The sequence below is a fragment of the Elgaria multicarinata genome, chromosome 19, assembly GCF_023053635.1.
Source record: "Elgaria multicarinata webbii isolate HBS135686 ecotype San Diego chromosome 19, rElgMul1.1.pri, whole genome shotgun sequence".
Classification (NCBI taxonomy): Eukaryota; Metazoa; Chordata; class Lepidosauria; order Squamata; family Anguidae; genus Elgaria; species Elgaria multicarinata.
Genome location: NC_086189.1, coordinates 7,512,459 through 7,533,179, shown reverse-complemented (window position 1 = coordinate 7,533,179; position 20,721 = coordinate 7,512,459). Strand labels below are relative to the sequence as shown.

The 20,721-nt window shown below is 46.5% G+C and overlaps 1 protein-coding gene across 1 annotated transcript in view; it reads right to left on the bottom strand.

Moving 5' to 3' along the window:
• The window catches only part of COL27A1 (collagen type XXVII alpha 1 chain), a 309,507-nt gene that overhangs the window by 280,701 nt on the left and 8,085 nt on the right, over positions 1-20,721 (bottom strand). The window contains exons 2-3 of the mRNA XM_063144913.1: positions 16,535-16,605; positions 16-1,511 (exon numbers count right to left, since the gene is read on the bottom strand). Of these exons, the coding sequence (XP_063000983.1) occupies positions 16-1,511; positions 16,535-16,605 (1,567 nt within the window). The remainder of the gene's footprint in view (positions 1-15; positions 1,512-16,534; positions 16,606-20,721) is intronic.

The following is a 20,721-nucleotide window of genomic DNA, read 5'->3' as shown; positions in this document are numbered from 1 at the left end:
TTTTTTTTGACTTACCGGAAGACCTTGGTCCCCTTTCGGTCCGGGAAGCCCCAGAACAAATGGAAAGAGTGTGGGCCCAATCGGATCAAACAGCTGGTACCCATCGGTGGCAGACGGAGTTGTTAAATTAACGTTCAGCGCATTTCTTCTGAGAACAGGATAAACAGCTCCAAGAGTCGGTTTGGTAAACGGGACAGCAGCCATGGTAGGATCTGGTTTCTTCAGCGGCACTATAGTCATTAACTTCTTTGATACAGGACTCTTGGTCACACCCTCCAGCTTGGGTTTGGGGGTCACCGGATGGAGACCGACAGATGAATTTGCTCCCTTCCTCGGCACTGGCTTTATGGTGGTAGCCAGTTGGGAGGATTTGATGGTTAGGCTTTGGCTGATCATCTTTTTGGTTCCATTTCCCACCCCTTTCTTATTGATGACTGCCTCAGAGCTTGTGGTGGCGTTTGAGAAGGTAGAAAGGACATTTCTGTTGGCAAGCAAACGGGATTTCTCTGAACTGGCGTTAGAAGTGGAACGAGAGACACCAAGGGCTGCAGTGGTGGTCCGGTGAGCTACTTTGGACATCTGATGGCCCACTGTGGCAGTCCGACGGAGAGCCTGGGCTGGCAGTTGGACTTCAGCAACTGGCTGGACAGGGGAGAATGCCGCGATGGTTCGTGTAGCTTTCGGGGTCGGTGGGAGAGCTGGGGTCTTTGATGGCGCGGTGGTTGTAGACTGAGACCCCAGTCTCCTGTTCCTCTGAGAAGTGGCGGCCTTGAAGAGCGATGATGGGGGGATCACAGTGGTCAGGTTGGTCAAACCCAGGAGGGAAAAGTCCGCCAGTGGCGCCATCATTTCAGAAGCTCCTGGGTCTTTGGGCAGTAGCGGGACGAGAGGCAGAAGTTTCGGCCTGTAGGTATCAGCTTGCCTGCATTGCTTTTTCAGGTACTTACAGTAATTCTGAGCTGCCTTGGCAGAAGGATAAATATCGAATTGGCACAGGGCGCCTTCGAACTGTACCGAGTGCTGGTTGAGTTTCCCTAAGAGGAAAGACCCTGCCGGATCCAATGTCTCGTCCTTTTTGTGTTGCAAATCTGCATGTACCCTTTGCTTCCCACAAGAGGTAAACAGAGTGACGGCTTGACCTCGGATGTCAAGGGCCAGGTTGTGCCACTGTCCGTCGTGGACATTGTAATCAAAATACACGGAGTGCTTGTGGCCTACGTAGACGATGACCTTCCCAGGGATGAGCTGCACCCCCAGTTGTAGCTTCTTCCTTTTGCTCTTGACTGTGAATAAAAATGCACTGTTGACTCGGTGAGAGCACAGGCTCAAGACCAAAGCCACATCGGTGCCGAAGGCGGCGGGGATGACCGTCCCGGTGGGCACTTCGATGCGTGCGCGCTGGGTGAGGATGACCCCCGACTTGAAGGGGATGGCTCCCTGAGGAACGGAGCGGGACGACGAGCCCGGCCGCCGAGGCCCCACCAGGCCCAATCTCTGAAGAACGTCCACATCTGGAAAGAGATGGAGGGAGAAGAACGGGATCAGTTAGGCAATGTGAAGGCCTTGCCCGATCATAGCTGAAAAGGTCAGGGGCCAGATGCTGAATACACTGTGGTAGAGCCGCTTTCCCGATGCGTTGGACTACAATTCCCATAATTCCTATAATGGTTGGGAATTATGGGAGTTGCGGTCTAGCAGATCTGGAGGGCGTCAGGTTGGTGGGAGACTGTTATTATTCCCTGTCACTGTTGCCTTTGGTGAAAGCAACGCACTGTCGTGTACTGTAGCAGCTCCAGCTTTCTCCGGGAGGTGAATGAGGCAAAGTGCTAGGCAATTTATAAAGCTTTATTGCAAGCAATAAACACTTCTGTAACACAGACTAGGCACCTTCTGCGAAACTCCCCCTTAGGCAAAAACTATGCAAACTAAGCAAGACAATTGTCCGTTCAAAGAAAAGAAAAGGCTTTTGAATATTAACTTCAAGGTGGTTGATGCGTGGGCGATTTCTCATGCAATCTGTCCACCTGTCTCTTTGCCGCTAACTTCACTGAACGTTTTAGTTTCCGGCGATTTTTAGCATCAAGTAAGGTTTCTGAATGCTTAGTGCCGGAAGTTGACTCCCTGAAGAATTTGGCTTTGAAGAGATAGACTCTGGAGGGGGCAGATTACCGGCTGAAGCCTCTCCTGTGTGAACCTCCTCCCCCACTGGCTATTATTGCCTGGTGTCTGGTTCGGCGTTTTCTGAGTCTGAATCTGTTTCTGATTGATTACTTGCATCACCTGCTCTCAATACAGGAGCAGTAGGGCTATACATGACATGCACTGCATTTCTCTTAAAATTATTTCTAAATTTGCATCTGTGTCCCTTTTTTGGGGGGTGGGGGGTCGACACACTTTTTTGGCGACGTGTAAATAGCTCATATGACGGATCGATGGTCTGATTCATTACAATAGGGGCTGGCTCTCCAGGTGTTATTGGAGTGCCACAAAAGGCTCAGAAGTCATCCGTTACAAGGTAGCTCTGCATGCTGTCATGACAGATCACTAAATATGAATTCATGCAGAGGGCAACAAATGACACAGTGTACAGGTCAAGTCCCCCCACTCTCCAGAAAGTAAAGTCAATTTGAACTGCCTCACTGAATGAGACCAAAGTTTCATTTAGAGTACAATCCTATGTAGGTTCATTTAGAGCAGGGGTCCCCAAGCCCCGGGCCACGGACCAGTCCCGGTCCGTGGCCTGTTAGGAACCAGGTCGCGCAGGGGAGCTGCTTTCACCCACCCACACCCACCCCAGCGTACCTGGGCACAGAGTGCCATCTCGCCTGCCCAGCCGAAGCGAAGCCAGGACGCTGGGGTGGGGGTGGGCGGCTTCGGAACGGTGTGCCCAGCCAGAAGCCGCTCTGGGAGAGCGGCTTCCAGGCGTGCCATTCCAAAGCCGCCCGCCCCAGCGTCCTAGCTTCGCTTCGACTGAACGCCCAGCCAGGATGCTGGAGTGGGGGGGGGGGTGCTTCCCAAAACCATCCCCTCAACCCCCCCCCGGTGGTCCGTGGAAAAATTGTCTTCCACAAAACCGGTCCCTGGTGCCAAAAAGGTTGGGGGCCACTGATTTAGAGTACAATCCTGGCTGGAGCATGCTGGGAGTTGCAGGACCTTTTCCTGTCTAAACCTGCACAGGATTGCACCCTTGCCTAGTATTTTTTTTCCCCTTAACAACTGCTGAGGAAAGCCTGAAAGAGATAGACATCGCCTGCTCCTGGTTGTCCCCAACCAATGAGAACCAGACGTACAGGGCCTTAGCACCTCTCAATGTGGAGGGTTTGCATTTTGGCTGACGTAGCTCCCAGCCAACGGGCCTGTTGAGATGACACGCAAAGCCATGGTTAGGCAGCTCAGCCATTTTCAGCCAATGGTTAGTATATAATAATAATAATAATAATAATAATAATAATAATAATAATAACAATAATAATGATAATAATAATAATAAATTTATTTATATATAAATAAATATATATCAGCCATAAAGACTGATCTCTTCTGGCAGGCATACCCAGCTGAATTTTAAGATGCCTTTTTAATGGTGTGCTGCTTTTAATGATGCATTGGTTTTAAATGTTTGAATTAGTTTTATGTATTTTGTGGTGTTTTTATTTGTGCTGTACCCCGCCTCAATCCAGAGGGAGAGGCAAGTAACAAATATATTATTATTATTATTATTATTATTATTATTATTATTATTATTATTATTATTTATTTGTTACCCGCCTCTCCCTCTGGATCGAGGCAGGGTACAACACAAATAAAAACACTATAAAATACATACAGCTAATTCAAACGTTTAAAGCCAGTGCATCGTTAAAAACAGCACACCATTAAAAAAGGCATCAAAATTCAGCTGGGTAGGCCTGCCGGAAGAGATCAGTCTTTATGGCTTTCTTAAATTCTGGAAGACTGTTAAGTTGACGAATCTCCTCCGGTGGGCCATTCCACAGTCTGGGAGCAGCAGAAGAAAAGGTCCTCTGGGTAGCCACCACGGTTAGGAATGATTCTCATGACACGCTAAGTCATGGTTCACATGACATACTAAGCCGTAACGTTGAGCTCAAAATGCTTAACCACCGTGGCTTAGCGTGTTGTCTGAACAGGGTTCCTTCCTGGCTGGGTCCTTAACTCTTTTTCCTTCGTCATGCTTTTCTGCTCAAAACCAAAATAAAAGTGTCTCCCAGGTCAACTTTTTGCCACGCAAGAGAAACGATACAGCTGCCTATATATTTCGGCAAGGTCACAGCAATGTTTTTAGAAGAAGATGGCATGAAGGCAAAAGGTAAGGACCCCGGCTCCACCACACCAGACTTCTACAGCTTCATTTTGTAGAACAAGAACATTGTAAGGGACAAACGACGAGCGACTGAGCTTGGCCCTCCGCTTTTGGTGGCTCACCGAGTTTACTAGGTGGACAATTCCCCTGACCCAATGGGACCATTTTTATGTCCTTATGAAGCGAAGTGGAGAAATCAAAGGCTCTTTCAAAAGCTCTTCCAAAATATTCTGGGACACCCGGCCTTTTTCTCCCTTCGCTGTTACATATCTGCATTTCTGGAGCCGGAAAGGGAAATATGCAAGTATGAACTGAAAAAGCGGCCAACTTCGATCAAGCTGATGCCTGTCATCTCCACAAACCAGACAGAGAGAGAGAGGAGCACCGTTCCCTAATTTTGGCAACCCCCTTGTAGTTTTAAAAGCAACCGAAAGGAAACCAAGCCAGCGTGAGTGACCACCCCCTACACCTCCTGCTCAAGAAGAGATTGGCTGAGCGGTCGCTTTCTTTTCCTTCCAGACTCCACAGCAGGCAACATTGCAGTTACGTTTCAGGGTCAAGTGGAAGGAGCGTGGAAACACTCCTTCTATTGCCTCCGATTCTGAAGAGGAGGTGATTGATGGCTACCGCCAACATGGTTTATTAATATTTGCGTTTGCTCCTGGACAGTGAACCTCTCCTTGAGAATTCCTGCTTCCGTTGAAGACCTTAAAGACCTGCCAACATCTCCTCCAAAAGGTGTGTGGGAGGACTAGATGCTCTGTTCAGGAGCGCATAAAAAGAGGCACACTTGGTCAGATTCAGGGATCGCTAGTTCAGACAGCTGCCTATCCATAGCGGACAGATCTCCGCCTCAGGGAATTAGACAAATTCATGGGGGGAAAGGCTGTCAGTGGCTACTAATCACGACGGTTATATATTCCCTCCAGGATGTAGGGGAATACAAGGTACGAGAAGGCTTCCCAGAGGGCACCTGGTTGGCCATCCTGGCTGGGAATTATCGGAGTTGTAGTCCAACACATCTGTGGCACACCAGATTGTTCTAGCAGGGTGCTGTTGCACTCCTGTGGGTTTCCCATGGGCGTTGTGTGAGCAGACTGCTTGACTAGATGCACCTTTGTCCTTATCCAGCTGGGCTCTTCTTACGGTCTTAGTTCATCCCATTAGAGAACCAGAATTCTTTCTGGAGTCCATCAGCTGGAATAAAGAACTCCGATCCTGTGCCAATTATGGGGCCGCACTGGGGGCGGGGATTTCTATTTTCTAAGAAGGGTTTATCGTTTTTGGGTTGTTCATAGACTCCACAATCTCCCACAACATGGACCATATCACAAACGAAACTGTATTAACTAGTCTGATTTAAGCAATCTTTCCCACGTGCCCCAACTCCAAATAAAAACCCAAAAAGAGCAGGAGAGAGAATTTACAACCTATTTTAAATTAAATGTGTCAGTCCTGGAATCCAAAGACCTGGATGAGAAGCGTTGAACCTCTTTCAGCTTGAGGGTTGAATTCAATTTCAGAGAATCTCAAAGGGGCCACGTTCCTGGGCAGGGTTGAGAGATATATCTATCTCCAAGACTTGTTATCTTACAGCTCTTACTACCAGTAGGGGTGCCAGCACAATCCTCAACTGATTAAAATTTGTTCAGATTTCTACGAATCCACCTGCAGATTCTGCAACAAGCCGTCTTTTCCAACTCACATGGATTCCGTTGACTCGCAGATTTTTAAAACACTTGGGGGAATTTGCGCAAATGTGCATTTGCATACAGGAATGAAATTCGCATACCGCCCAGAGAGCTCCGGCTATTTGGTGGTATAGAAATGTAATAAATAAATAAATACAAAAAAATCTAATTCCAGCAATGAACGAAGGACAGAATGAAGGACACCTGACAATCCGTGAAATACACAGAGTGTATTTATCAAAAACTGCCCATTCTTGAAGGCCAATATCTAAGCTTCAAGCAAGATATTTCAACCTTTTCGAATGGGGAAGAAATCACGCAAAAGTGGGGAAACCATCAACGACAGGTGGATGAAGGTGAGAACAAGAACCATCTGGTGATATGGGCAAGGGGTTGCGGTGACTTGGGGAACCCCAGAGATTCAAAGTGGGGGCCCAGGTGGGCTGGATTTGATCATCAGGCCTTAAGTACAACACCCTATTCTAGCTAGAAAAAGAAAAAAGAAACCAAATGCAGAGTTATGGGAGATACTTGGCTCATTGATACTACAAGTGAGAAGGATCTTGAAATTGTAGATCACAAACTGAATATGAGCCAACAGTGCAATATGGCTGCAAGAAAGGCAAATGCTATTTTGGGCTGCATTAATAGAAGTAGCTTCCAAATCATGTGAGGTACTGGTTCCCCTCTATTCGGCCCTGGTTAGGCCGCATCGAGAGTATTGCGTCCAGTTCTGGGTGCCACACTTCAAGAAGGACGCAGACAAGCTGGAGCGTGTTCAGAGGAGGGCAACCAGGGTGATCAGGGGTCTGGAAACAAAGCCCTATGAAGAGAGACTGAAAGAACTGGGTATGTTTAGCCTGGAGAAGAGAAGATGGAGGGGAGACGTGAGAGCAATCTTCAAATACTTAAAAGGTTGTCCCACAGAGGAGGGCCAGGATCTCTTCTTGATCCTCCCAGAGTGCAGGACACGGAATAACAGGTTCAAGTTAAAGGAAGCTAGATTCTGGATGGATATCAGGAAAAACTTCCCGACTGTTAGAACAGTACGACAATGGAACCAGTGACCTAGGGAGGTGGTGGGCTCTCCCACACTAGAGGCCTTCAAGAGGCAGCTGGACAACCATCTGTCAGGGATGCTTTAGGGTGGATTCCTGCACTGAGTGGGGGGTTGGACTTGATGGCCTTATAGGCCTCTTCCAACTCTACTGTTCTATGATTCTGTGGCACGTGCTCTAAACATTCTTGGATCTGATGAATGCAAAGTCATCTCCACCCCAAGTGTTGAGATTTGTTGCAGAGGCCTCGATTGTTGTATCTTCCATTCCCGGATGCAAGGCAGATGTACACAACACACAGGGCCTTCTCCCCAGTGGCACCACAGCTCTGCAATACCCTCCCATTTGAGATTCAGCTCCCTCATTTCACTGCCTTTTAGATAGAAACTACACACATTTTTATTTCAACAGGCTCTCCAGGTGCAATTACTGCTCCGTACTTTTGGTTAAAAAAAAAAATCCTTTTCTTCACTGTGGTGTTTATTGTTTTAGGCCATGTTTTATATTTTGAGTATTGCAATTGTTGTATCGCATTTTCCGGCAATGTAAGAATAGAAGAGTGGGATGTAAGTATATTAAACGAGAACAAGAATAAATAATGTTGTATATGGGGGCTGTGCATTTGTTTCAGACCTCGTGCCAAACCAGAAACATTTAAGCATTCCACAGGTCCACCGTGAGTGGAAAAATATCACTGAAGACTACAGCAAATAAAAATGGCTATTCCAGAGAGAGACTGGGAGGGGAGTGGGATATTTGTTGCTCCTTTTTTTCAGTTAGCATACAACCCAGACTGAAAAATGTTTGCTTAACTGATTCTGCCAGATGTTCACTTCTTATGTGAGGAAGTAATAAATTGGATGTGGAGGGAATGACATTAAAAAAAAAAAACTTTGCCTAATGGCACTGATTCTATTTCTCTCTCTCCTGTTATTTTTAATATTGTTCTACAAAAAGTGATAAGCGGGCTCCACTTCAAGAAACATTCTTACTTTTGCTTTACACACACACACACACCTTTTTTTTTTTTCTCAAGCTGGGTTGTGGAGCTCAAATGTCGCCTCAGGGCGACTTGGATGTTTTTATGAAATCCCAAGAAGATACAGAGCACTGGAGATGTCCAGTAAGGCAGGCATTCAGTGGAAAAAGAAAAGAGACACACACAACAACAAAGGCAGTGTGTCATAGTGGTTACTATCAGACTAGGACTAATGAGACCTGGGTTCAAATCCTACCTCAAACAATGACCCCCACTGGGGAATCTTGACTTCACAGGGTTGCTGTGAGGATAACACTGAGGCTCAGGTGACCTCAGTGGCATGGAGTGCCTTCTACAAACTCCGGTTGGTGGCCCAGCTACGCCCCTATCTGGACAGGGATAACCCGCCTTCAGTTGTCCATGCTCTGGTAACCTCCAAGTTAGATTACTGCAATGCGCTCTACGTAGGGCTGCCTTTTGCTCATGCAAAATGCAGCGGCCAGATTGATTTCGGGAACCAGAAGTTTCGACCATATAACACCTGCTCTGGTCCGCTTGCACTGGCTGCCTGTATGTTTCCGAGCCCAATTCAAGGTGCTGGTTTTGACCTATAAAGCCTTACACAGCTTGGGACCACAATACCTGACGGAACGCCTCTCCCGACGTGAATGTACCCGGTCACTACGTTCAACATCTAAGGTCCTCCTCCGGGTGCCTACTCCGAGAGACGCTCGGAGTGTGGCAACGAGGGACAGGGCCTTTTCGGTGGTGGCCCCCAGACTATGGAATGATCTCCCTGACGAGGCTCACCTGGCACCAACACTGCTATCTTTCCCATGCCAAGTTAAGACTTTCCTCTTTGCCCAGGCATATGGCGGCACATCTTAATTACCCACATGTTTACTTTTTAAACGGTTTTTAATGCTTTATGAATGTATGTTCTGTGTTTTAAAATTTAAAATTTTGTATACTTGTTTTTATCTCAATTTTAGAATTTCTGTAAACCGCCCAGAGAGCTCTGGCTATGGGGGCGGTATATAAGTACAATAAATAAATAAATAAAACATTGGGGGAGAGGGTATCTGCTGCCCTAAACTCCTTGAAGAAAGGCCTGGGTTAAAATGTAATAAGAAATAAATATTCTGAACATTCCTAGGCAGTAGAAATAGTCCCGACAGCTCAGCATCAGTGTAAAAGTCTTTGGGGATCTCCAGGGGTCACAGCATCCAGTGAGAGCCCACTGCTGCACTGACACTTGACGGGGGCCTCCCATAATGCCCTGCCGCAATGCCATGATAAGGACACTGCAAGGAATTAAAATGGCAGCACAAGCATTGCACTCGCCAAGGAATGCTGCTGCCTGTCACTGTCACTGACCGCCATCACTAGCCACTGGTACAAGAAAAGGCCCACTGGATGGCTATCTACCGAAGGCCTTCTCTCAGACCTAGAGAAGAGCCTTCAGTGTGGTGGCCCCCTTTCTATGGAACTCCCTGCCTCTAGAGGTCAGGCAGCCATCAACACTGTTGTTTCCAGCACCTCCTGAAAACCTCTTTATTCCAGGAAGCCTTCCTCCACTGACCAGCCACTGCTTTGGCTTGGCTTTACATTCACTACATGGCTTGGGACCACAATACCTGATGGAACGCCTCTCCCGATATGAACCTACCCGTACACTGCGCTCAACATCTAAGGTCCTCCTCCGAGTGCCTTCTCCGAGGGAAGCTCAGAGGATGGCAACAAGGGAGAGGGCCTTTTCAGTGGTGGCCCCCCAATTGCGGAATGATCTCCCCGATGAGGCTCACCTGGCGCCAACATTGTTATCTTTTCAGCACCAGGTCAAGACTTTTCTCTTCTCCCAGGCGTTTAACAGCATTTAACAACGCTAAGTTTGTCTTTTAACGGACCCCAGAACTGTGGTTTTTAAATGGATGCTGTTGTTTTTATACTGTTGTTCTTATGTTTTTGATGGTTTTAAATTTTGTATACTTTTTTTTAAATGTTTACTGTTTTTAACTTTTGTAAACCGCCCAAAGAGCTTCGTCTATGGGGCGGTATATAAATGAAATAAGTAAATAAATTTGTGTTTCTGGTCGACAAGGTCGTTGTGGCCACTATGTGAACAGCGTGCTGGACTCGATCGTTTGATCCAGCGTGGTTCTTCTTATCTCCTTATCAGTACTGTTTTTTAAAATAATAATTTATAACATGGGGTTTATCTCACTTCTCCTTTTAGCATTTTATTTTTTATTGTTCGCCGCACTGGAATCTGCGTAGGCCAGATATACACCAAGCAGGATAAAGCACTTTGAAAACATTTTGAAAACTCTATATGACGAGTGATATACAGCAGTTGTGACAACTGTTATGAACTGTTTTAAAGCAGTAGTGTAGATCCTGCCCTAGATACAGAGCGGTATGGAGATGTTGTACATTGATTAATTAATTAAAATAGAGCCAGTCCCTAGTCAGAGAGGGGTCCTCAAGCTGCAGGGGTTTTTTAGAGGCTTGAGTAGACAGCGCAAGAGTCTTGAAACTATGGTTGCCGGCTGCTGGCAGAGGGAGTTACTCAAATCCTGTCAACTTGACATAAATCCAGGGGAGATCATAGAATCATAGAACAGTAGAGTTGGAAGAGGCCTAAAAGGCCATCAAGTCCAACCCCCTGCTCAATGCAGGAATCCACTCTAAAGCATACCTGACAGATGGCTGTCCAGCTGCCTCTTGAATGTCTCTAGCGTGGGAGAGCCCACAACCTCACTAGGTCACTGGTTCCATTGTCGTACGGCTCTAACACTCAGGACGTTTTTCCTGATGTCCAGCTGGAATCTGGCTTCCTGTAACTTGAGCCCGTTATTCCGTGTCCTGCCCTCTGGGATGATTGAGAAGAGATCCTGGCCCTCCTCTGTGCGACAACCTTTTAAGTATTTGAAGATATTTTTGCTATTTTAGGAGAGCAGAGGTGGACCGCCAACCAGCAGATGTTCAAAAGGTATTGGATACCAACCAGGTAGCTTGCACTGGTGATGATGAAAGGATTCCATTTGGTCCTCGCGAAACAGGGGCAAAGGTCCCACGAGTGACTTCTGGGATTGTAGCTTCCTCCTCTGATTTTGGCCACAGGGAGACCGACCTAAGAGGTGGCTGCAATTAACTGAACCCTCCGCCTCTGAATTACCGACTTCTGTGTCATTGACTGCACCTCGCTCAGGACTCGTATTTGCGAAACAGAGGTCACAGACTCACCTCACCCGTCTTCCCTCATTCAGCTGCGAGTCATGAAGGGTTGAGTCACCCAAGTGATAGACAAGTCTGGATGACTCAGTCCGTCTTCCTGTCTGCCATTCATGACAGTTTGGTGTAGTGCTTAGAATCAGTGGAGGCGGGTGGTGATGACGTCAGTGGGGCAGTGAATCCCCTTGGGTTTCATTCAGAACCAATCAGAACTCCAAAGATGCAAAAGCACCTTGCATCACTCTTTAAAGAGTTCTGGAAATGTCTCAGAGTTACCTCCTTTTGGGATGAATAAGCTTTATATTGGAAATCTCTTTAATATTTTCTGATGTACTTATTCTCTTACCTGCTTCTTGGAATGTAACATATGGTCAGCGTCAATGGATTTTTCATGCCCTCTTGATTGCTAAAAGACTAATATTACTACATTAGAAAGATAAAAACTCACTGCCTATAGTGCAATGGATTGAAGACTTAACATTAGCAACATTTGAAAGAGTGGCATGTAGGCGCCATTTACGAATGGACTCGTATTTAGATATCTGGTCTGTCTTTACTGAAGTTTACGCGTAATTTACTCCTTTTTTCCTATCGTTTTGTTTTTTAGAACATTGTAATATCTGAAACCGAGGCCTTTAAAGTATGTTGTTACACTTGCATTATTTTAATTTATTTGTTGTTTTGTTTCTTTTATTGTTTTGTTGAAACTTACAATTAAAAAATTAATTAAAAAATAAAAGTTTTGTTTCTTTTATTGTTTTGTTGAAACTTACAATTTTAATTTTTTTAAGATTAATTTTTTTTTAAAAAAAGAGTTCTGACTGGTTCTTATTGAAACCCAGAGCAGATTCATAGAATCATAGAATCATAGAATAGCAGAGTTGGAAGGGACCTACAAGGCCATCAAGTCCAACTCCCTGCTCAAGGTAGGAATCCACCCTAAAGCATCCCTGACAGATGGTTGTCCAACTGCCTCTTGAAGGCCTCTAGTGTGGGAGAGCCCACAACCTCCGTAGGTCACTGGTTCCATTGTCGCACTGCTCTAACAGTCAGGAAGTTTTTCCTGATGTCCAGCTGGAATCTGGCTTCCTTTAACTTGAGCCCGTTATTCCGTGTCCTGCACTCTGGGAGGATCGAGAAGCGATCCTGGCCCTCCTCTGTGTGACAACCTTTTAAGTATTTGAAGAGTGCTATCATGTCTCCCCTCAATCTTCTCTTCTCCAGGCTAAACATGCCCAGTTCTTTCAGTCTCTCCTCATAGAGCTTTGTTTCCAGACCCTGATCATCCTGGTTGACCTCCTCTGAACACGCTCCAGCTTGTCTGCGTCCTTCTTGAATTGTGGAGCCCAGAACTGGACGTAATACTCTAGATGAGGCCTAACCAGGGCTGAATAGAGAGGAACCAGTACCTCACGTGATTTGGAAGCTATACTTCTATTAATGCAGCCCAAAATAGCATTTGCCTTTCTTGCAGCCATATCGCACTGTTGGCTCCTATTCAGGATGCGATCTACAACAATTCCAAGATCCTTCTCGTTTGTAGTATTGCTGAGATTCACCACCCCACAGACATCAGAGCCACCAGCCCTACTGGTTAGAATATTCCCTGAAAACCCAAGACATGTCGGCATCTGAAGCAAAGGACAAGATGGTGCCCCCTTCCATTCCATGTACAAAAGTTGACTGGAGTGGCAGATGAATCTTCCTTCAACATTGGTGATGGGACAGCATCCCCCATCGAACTTGAATGCAGGAGACTAATTTCAGAAGTACACATCAGGCTGCATGGCACACAAGTCTTTCCTCCAGGACCTTGCTGCCTCCTCCCAGCGTCTGCCACCTGAGGCAACTGCTTCACTCTGCCTAATGGGAGGGCCGGCCCTGCTGAAAACCCTGGTTCAAATCTCCACTTAGCCATGAAGGTCAGTGGCCTCTATCCTAACCTACCTGCAGGGTTGTTGTGAGGATTTTTTTAAAGGTTTGATACCTGGACACTTTGGGGGGATTTGCATATCTGGGGGGGGGGAATTACATGTTTTTGCAAGCGCGAATTTGCTCAAATTTGGGAACGGGGGGAATCCCTGAAAAATGGATTTTCTAGGGTGACCCTATGAAAAGGAGGACCGGGCTCCTGTATCTTTAACAGTTGCACAGAAAAGGGAATTTGTATATGGTGAAATTCCCTCTTCATCACAACAGTTAAAGCTGCAGGAGCTATACTAGAGTGACCAGATTTAAAAGAGGGCAGCTTTAACTGTTGTGATGAAGAGGGAATTTCACCAGGTTCTCCATATATACAAACAACACCTGCTGAAATTCCCTTTTCAATACAACTGTTAAAGAAACAGGAGCCCTGTCCTCCTTTTCATATGGGCACCCTAGATTTTCTCAATGGAACAAAAGGCACCTGGCAATCCGTGAAACACAAAAGGAATGGGTTTTACAAAATCTGTACAGCCCTTTCTTACACCTGCTGGCTCTGTGGGTGGGGCTAAGGACCTGAGCCTAAACCTCGTGACCTTTTGACATCTTTTCATAGTCTTGGCCAGGAAAATATACAAGCCCATCAAAGTTTTCCGAAATGCCAGCGTAGTTTTGTTTTATGGTTCTTTAAAATCTAGGCCCGCGAATGACCTTCTGAGAGGAAGCGGAGCCAAGTATTCCCCGGCACAAAGCCCCTGAGGGAAATGCCAGCAACAGACGAAACCCATTATAATATTGCTGGGCTGGCAGCCGAGTGGAAAACTCCGTATGCCATCGCTGTAAAGGCAAGCGGGCCAGCGGGCCTCTCCCAGCATGTATAGAGGAAAAACCCAGGGGCAGCAGACCATGTTCTCAGACGTCGGCCCACGCCATCTGGAACGGCTTCGCGGAATGATGAAGCCAATACATTGACAGGCACAGCGAGAACTAGTTCGAATGGATGGCCTTGATGGGAACAGGAGGCCTACCTATGCCTCCTCTTTCAAGACACCATCTAATTCACACCTTAGGAGCGATGGACGACATGTGCAGGACACAGAATAACAGGCTCAAGTGACAGGAAGCCAGATTCTGGCTGGACATCAGGGAAAACTTCCTGACTGTTAGAGCAGTGCGACAATGGAACCAATAATTTAGGGAGGTCATGGGCCACATAATGCCAGTCATTTTCCAGCTTCATTGGCTGCCAGTCCAGGTCCGGGCCCGATTCAAGGTGCTGGTATTAACATTTAAAGCCCTAAACGGCTTGGGACCAGGCTATCTGAAGGAACGCCTCCTCCCGTATGTACCTGCCCGGACCCTAAGGTCATCCTCAGGGGTCCTTCTCTGCGAGCCCCTGCCAAAGGAAGTGAAGCAGGTGGCTACCAGGAGCAGGGCCTCCTCTGCTGTGGCACCCCGGCTGTGGAATGAGCTCCCTAAGGAGGTTCGCTTGGCACCTACATTATTTGCTTTTAGACGTCAGGTGAAGACGTTTTTATTCTCCCAGCATTTTAACAGTCCATAAATAAATTTTAACTTGGTGTTTTAAATTTGTAATTTTGCATTGCTGCTGTTTTTATCTGGTTGAACTTTATATTGTATTTTATAGTATGGTTTTATACTGTTGTTTTATACTTTGAATGTTTTTAATTTTTGTGAACCGCCCAGAGAGCTCCAGCTCTTGGGCGCTATAGAAATGTAATAAATAAATAAATAAATAAATAAATAAATGGGCTCTCCCACACTAGAGGCCTTCAAGAGGCAGCTGGACAAGCATCTGTCAGGGATGCTTTAGGGTGGATTCCTGCATTGAGCAGGGGGTTGGACTCAATGGCCTTAGAGGCCCCTTCCAACTCTACTATTCTATGATTCTATGTTGGAATGAAAGAATGGTTGAGGATGCCAGCTGCAGGACGAAACTGTCCATCGCTTCGTCAGGGCTTAAATCTGTCAGGATCAGGCTCCGTGGTGGGTATCCTGAATACCCCCTGGACACAGCCACCCATGAGCCATACACCAGCTGCTATCACCGCCACTGCACCATTGAAATCGGCCGTGGCAAAAACACCAGAATTTGGAGACGAAAATAGGTTGAATTTAGCTTGAGAACAAGGTAAATTTGACCTGTATTTACCACCCTGTAGTGGGAAAATTATGCTGGGGGAAAGGGGGGCACCACCACCACAAATTTCAGTGACACTCTGGTGGAAGGCAGTGATAACCACACACTCCCCACCCCTGACCTAAATTATCACAGGATCATAGTTTGGAGGAACCCCCCCCCCACAGAAAAAAACCCACCATCAAGTCCAACCCTCATAACAACCAGGACTATTGCTGTCCTCGGTTTTCAAGTCTACCTTCCTATAACAAGACAGGACCAGCTCAAATGTATTTCCATATAAATGCACCCCCAACACGCACACAAATTCTAGCCCACCGCTGTGTCTCTTCCTTGCTGCCCCATGCCATGACCGGATATCCGGGCCGTAGACGTCACCTAGTTTTCAGCGAAAACTATTCTAGATCATGGTGAGATTGGAGGTCCTAGTAAACATTAAAGAACTGTTGCTGCTTTTAAAATACATTGCTGTGGCAAGTTTAAACATAAAGTAGGCAGAGCAAAAAACCCTGCAATGTGTAAAGGGGAGGAACCCAGGCCGTGTAAAATTGCTAGAGAATTGTATTTTCATACATAGGTATTTCATACACATTCATTGTTATAGATGTATGCAAATCCATCCACATATGTTTTAAAAAAAAGGATTAAAAAAAAGTGGGTGTCCGTAGCTACCACATTGGGGAGTCTTTCACAGGTGGGACCCACAGGCAGTGTCTTGGGGACCCCTGATTAGGGTACAAAGTCTACCTAGGCTGCCTATTTTCCATCAGGCATGCTTTAACGTGTCAGGAGCTTTAAAACCTGCCATATGTGTCAAAATATCACCCCTGTAAGAGCAAACTTCTTTTAATCTCAGATCTGGCAGGGGGGCCTTGTTTCTGATGCCTCATCTTATAGGGCCCAGAACAAGGCCTTCTCCATGGTGGCACCACAGTCTTTGAAAGTAGATCCCCCAGGACTGGCACTAGGGATAGGCATCACCAGGCCCCTGCCGGGGCCCAAACTCCTCCGGGGAGACCCCAGTTTTGTACTTTGCAGAAAGGCGATCGACCATTTATTTTATAAATAAGCGATACAAAGACCAGATTGGGCTTTCCCTTCCTCTCACTTACGCCCCCACCCCTACCAAACGAGGAAAAACAAGAACACCTAACTGGTGAGATTTACCTTCAGGACTTCCCTGTGCAAATCCTAGGAAACAGGTAAAATAGAAAATGGTCCAGAGAAAAGGGTATCCCCTAAAAAGAGAAGGAGAAAGAGGAACGTTAGTCAAGCGCTTCGGTTTCAAAACAACTGGAATAGACATTTGAGACAACAAGTCACCTGCAAAAGGAAAGGAAAACGAGAGCGACAAGTGGGACCTGCAACAAAATTTTGCAGCGTGCAGTGCTCCTGCTCAGAGTTCCAGCCATCCATGCCCTCTTCCATGACACATTCCATTCTCCCCTCCCCCTATTTTTCCGTTACCTCTCCACCCCTGAAATGTTAGTATTCCATGCCCACTGATCACGGTCAGTTTGGGGGACTTTTCCCCAAGGGATTTTTGGTACAACTGCACACCTTGGGATTCCTCCAAGGCGGTTGATATCTCCCTCTTGTCCGTGTGTACGTTGCGATTTAGCTACAGAAGGATCTGCAATTGGGGAACGGCGTCGCTACTCCTATACAGTAGCAATTCCCGATTCTTTTCCCCCCTGCAGGGCGCTTGAAAATTGCTGTGTGTCTTAGCAGACCACTCCATAAACATTTTTGTTGTTGTTGTCCTACAAATCAAAGCACATATGTAACACATATTCTTCTTTTTAAAAAACCCTTTTTTTCCCTCTCCAGTGCCGGCATCGTCATCAAAACCAGCACGGTATTATGATGGTGTCAGAATGATGGCCTTATAGGCCCCTTCCAATTCTATGATTCTAGGAATATCGCAGGCCCAAGAGGTCAGGTCACTGACCGAATCAGGTTTTTTTAACCTGAATTTCATGCTACTTGCAGAATGCACAGATTGGATTCATAGAAATCTGAACGCATTTGACTCCATTGTGGGTTTCTCTGACACCCCTAAGCACAGCTCTTCTTATGGGCGAAGGCCCCTTGTGCAGAGAATTCCAAAGCAGGCTTTGCCAATCTTCCACAAGGCCCTTTTCACATCAAGGGCATCAATCAAGTCCCCCCTCTGCTGCCCTACAGCAATACTGAGTGATCAGATGGACATATTTAAGCTTGCCACATGGCGAGTCAGCCCATTGGCCCCTCTAGCCCAGCCTAGACGGGGGCCCTCCAGATGTTTTTGACTTCAGCTCCCTAGACAGCATAGCCAATGGCCAGGAATGCTGTGGCCTAAAACATCTGGAGGGCACCAGGTTGAAACAGGCTGATCTAGGCCAACACTCTAACAAGCAAAAGAGGTCCCTTAGAATCCTGTAACCAGAAATCTCCTTGACTTAAAGACATAAGAACCTAAAAAGAGCCCTGCTGGATCAGACCAAGGGTCTATCTAGTCCAACACTCTGTTCACACAGTGGCCAAGCAGCTGTCCACCAGGAATATACCGGGGATCAAACTTGAAACCTTTGGCATGCAGGTAAGAAATAAATTATTATTATTAGCCTATCCAGTAGAATTTTAGGATATTTTAGTGTGTTTTTAGGATACTTTTAGGATATTTTTAAACCGTGTATACCATGTTTCTGATTGATATTTTATGTATTTTGTCATAGAATCGTAGAGTTGGAAGGGGCCTACAAGGCCATCGAGTCCAACCCCCTGCTCAATGCAGGAATCCACCCTAAAGCATCCCTGACAGATGGTTGTCCAGCTGCCTCTTGAAGGCCTCTAGTGTGGGAGAGCCCACAACCTCCCTAGGTAACTGATTCCATTGTCGCACTGCTCTAACAATCCTTTAACTTGAGCCCGTTATTCCGTGTCCTGCACTCTGGGAGGATCGAGAAGAGATCCTGGCCCTCCTCTGTGTGACAACCTTTGAAGTATTTGAAGAGTGCTCTCATGTCTCCCCTCCATCTTCTCTTCTCCAGGCTAAACATGCCCAGTTCTTTCAGTCTCTCTTCATAGGGCTTTGTTTCCAGACCCCTGATCATCCTGGTTGTTGCTTCTTGTTGTTCCCTACCTCGATCCAATCGGAGAGGCAGGTAAGAAATAAATTATTATTATTATTATTATTATTATTATTATTATTATTATTATTATTATTATTCCACTGAGCCATAGCAACCCCAGAGGAGATAGAACGTGGATGCTCTTGCAAATCACACACTCCTGTTTTGAACAGCCAGCCTGCTTAAGCACAAGAGTTATTTTTTGCTGCTGCTTTCATTCTCCAACTTTTGAGCAGGCTGTGACGCAACTCCCCGCCAATTTTCCCACCACGTCCCAAGCCAGAACCGATACAGATATACGTCTTAGCACAATGGGTGTGGGTGATGACGACTCCGTACGGGCCGCTTCCCAAATCCCCTTCCAACCAACACAGTACATTTCAGGGAAGTTTCAACATGACTGGAGTTTTGCAGAAATGAAACGGTCAATTAGAACCGGAGGCGCACCGCGGGTTCCAAATGGCAACAGGTTTTCCGATCGCCTCTTTTGTAGACAGCCAATACTGCATGAGACTAAAACAGGGCCAGGAGCCAAAAAAAATTGAAGGAAAAAAAGGGGGGAAAGCCACAAGCAGGGATAAAGCTAACACTGCTTCGAATTATTAGACCCTCAGCTGACAGGCGCTAATGGTTATTGCGGGAATTTCATCATTATGCTATTTTTCTCTTATGAGACGTCTGCCCATACGGAGAGCCGTACGGGCAATGATTGCAATTAGGGTAAATGTCAAAGGAGGCACAGCAAATTCAACTGGATTCTGGGTTTTGAATCGGAAAATCAGTCCCGTCAAGAAATGTTGAAGGGGTGGAGTATGTTTAGTGGGAGAAGAGAAAATTGAGGACGAATGTGATGGGACTCTTCAGGAGGGATCAGACAGAGCCCCATTCAGTCGTTATGAAAAGAGGGTAGACTCAGCAGTCAATCAGGAACAGGGCTGCACTGAATAGCCCCGCCCCCAATGCAGCAGCAAAATAAAGCTCCTCCCATAGGCGTCCAGCGCAAACAGCTGCAGCAAGGAGGCCTTTGCACATGCAGTTGTGACGTTCTGCTCCTGCTTGCTTGGTGAACCTATCCACTTTTCACCACGACTAAATGGGGCTCAAAGGCTTAAAATACAGGAGGGCAGATTTCAGCTGGACATTAGGAAAAACATCTCAGTTGTAAGAGCAGGTCGACCAATGACCTAGAGGGGTGAGTGGGCTCTCCCTTGCAGGAGGTCTTCCAGTGGATGCTGGACCACCATCCGTTAGAGATGCTCTAACTTGGATTTCTTGCATCAAACAATGGGAGGTGGACTAGATGGCCTCCAAGGATGAGAAGACCTCTGAGGGGAGACATGAGAGCACTCTTCAAATACTTAAACGGTTGTCACGCAGAGGACATCCAGGATGTCTTCTTGATCCTCCCAGCGTGTAGGACACAGAATAACGGGCTCAAGTTAAAGGAAGCCAGATTCCGGCTGGACATCAGGAAAAACTTCCTGACTGTTAGAGCAGTACGACAATGGAACCAATGGCCTAGGGAGGTGGTGGTCTCGCCCACACTAGAGGCCTTCAAGAGGCAGCTGGACAACCATCTGTCAGGGATGCTTTAGGGTGGATTCCTGCATTGAGCAGGGGGTTGGACTCGATGGCCTAGTAGGCCCCTTCCAACTCTGCTATTCTATGATTCTATGATTCTATGACCCCTTCCAACTTTATGGTTCTATGAATACCCAGAAGGGGTGCAGGGAGGTCTATATGCATTCTTTCCTACCCACTCCTTCCCCTTAGAATGGCAAGTCATCACTATGCGACAGAAGCAGAGACAAAACATGCAAGAAGGTCTCAGAAGGGTCAATGGTCCACTCCTGAAAGGCCAAAAAAGAGGAAATGCATTGCCCCCCCCCCCAAAAAAAGAGGTAATCAAACAACACAGAGACTGAGGAAACAAACCACAGTTTGTTCAATCGGCTGCTAGACAAACTCTGGATAGGGAAATAAACCCTGGTTTAAATAAGCAATGGGTTAGGGTTACGTGTAAGCCAGATCAGTGTTCTGCAGAAGAAGTTATATTAGGGCGCCCATTTCTGCATCGCCAAACAAAGGAAATGCAGCCCTGAGATAGACTTGCTTAAAATTTGCCTGCGCTAATGTTTATACATAGATGCAAATTGAGAGACAGTGATTATGCTTTGAACAGAAATACAGTACATTGTAACATAGTGTGGAACTCTGTGACCAGGTGAACAGGTGTGCCCA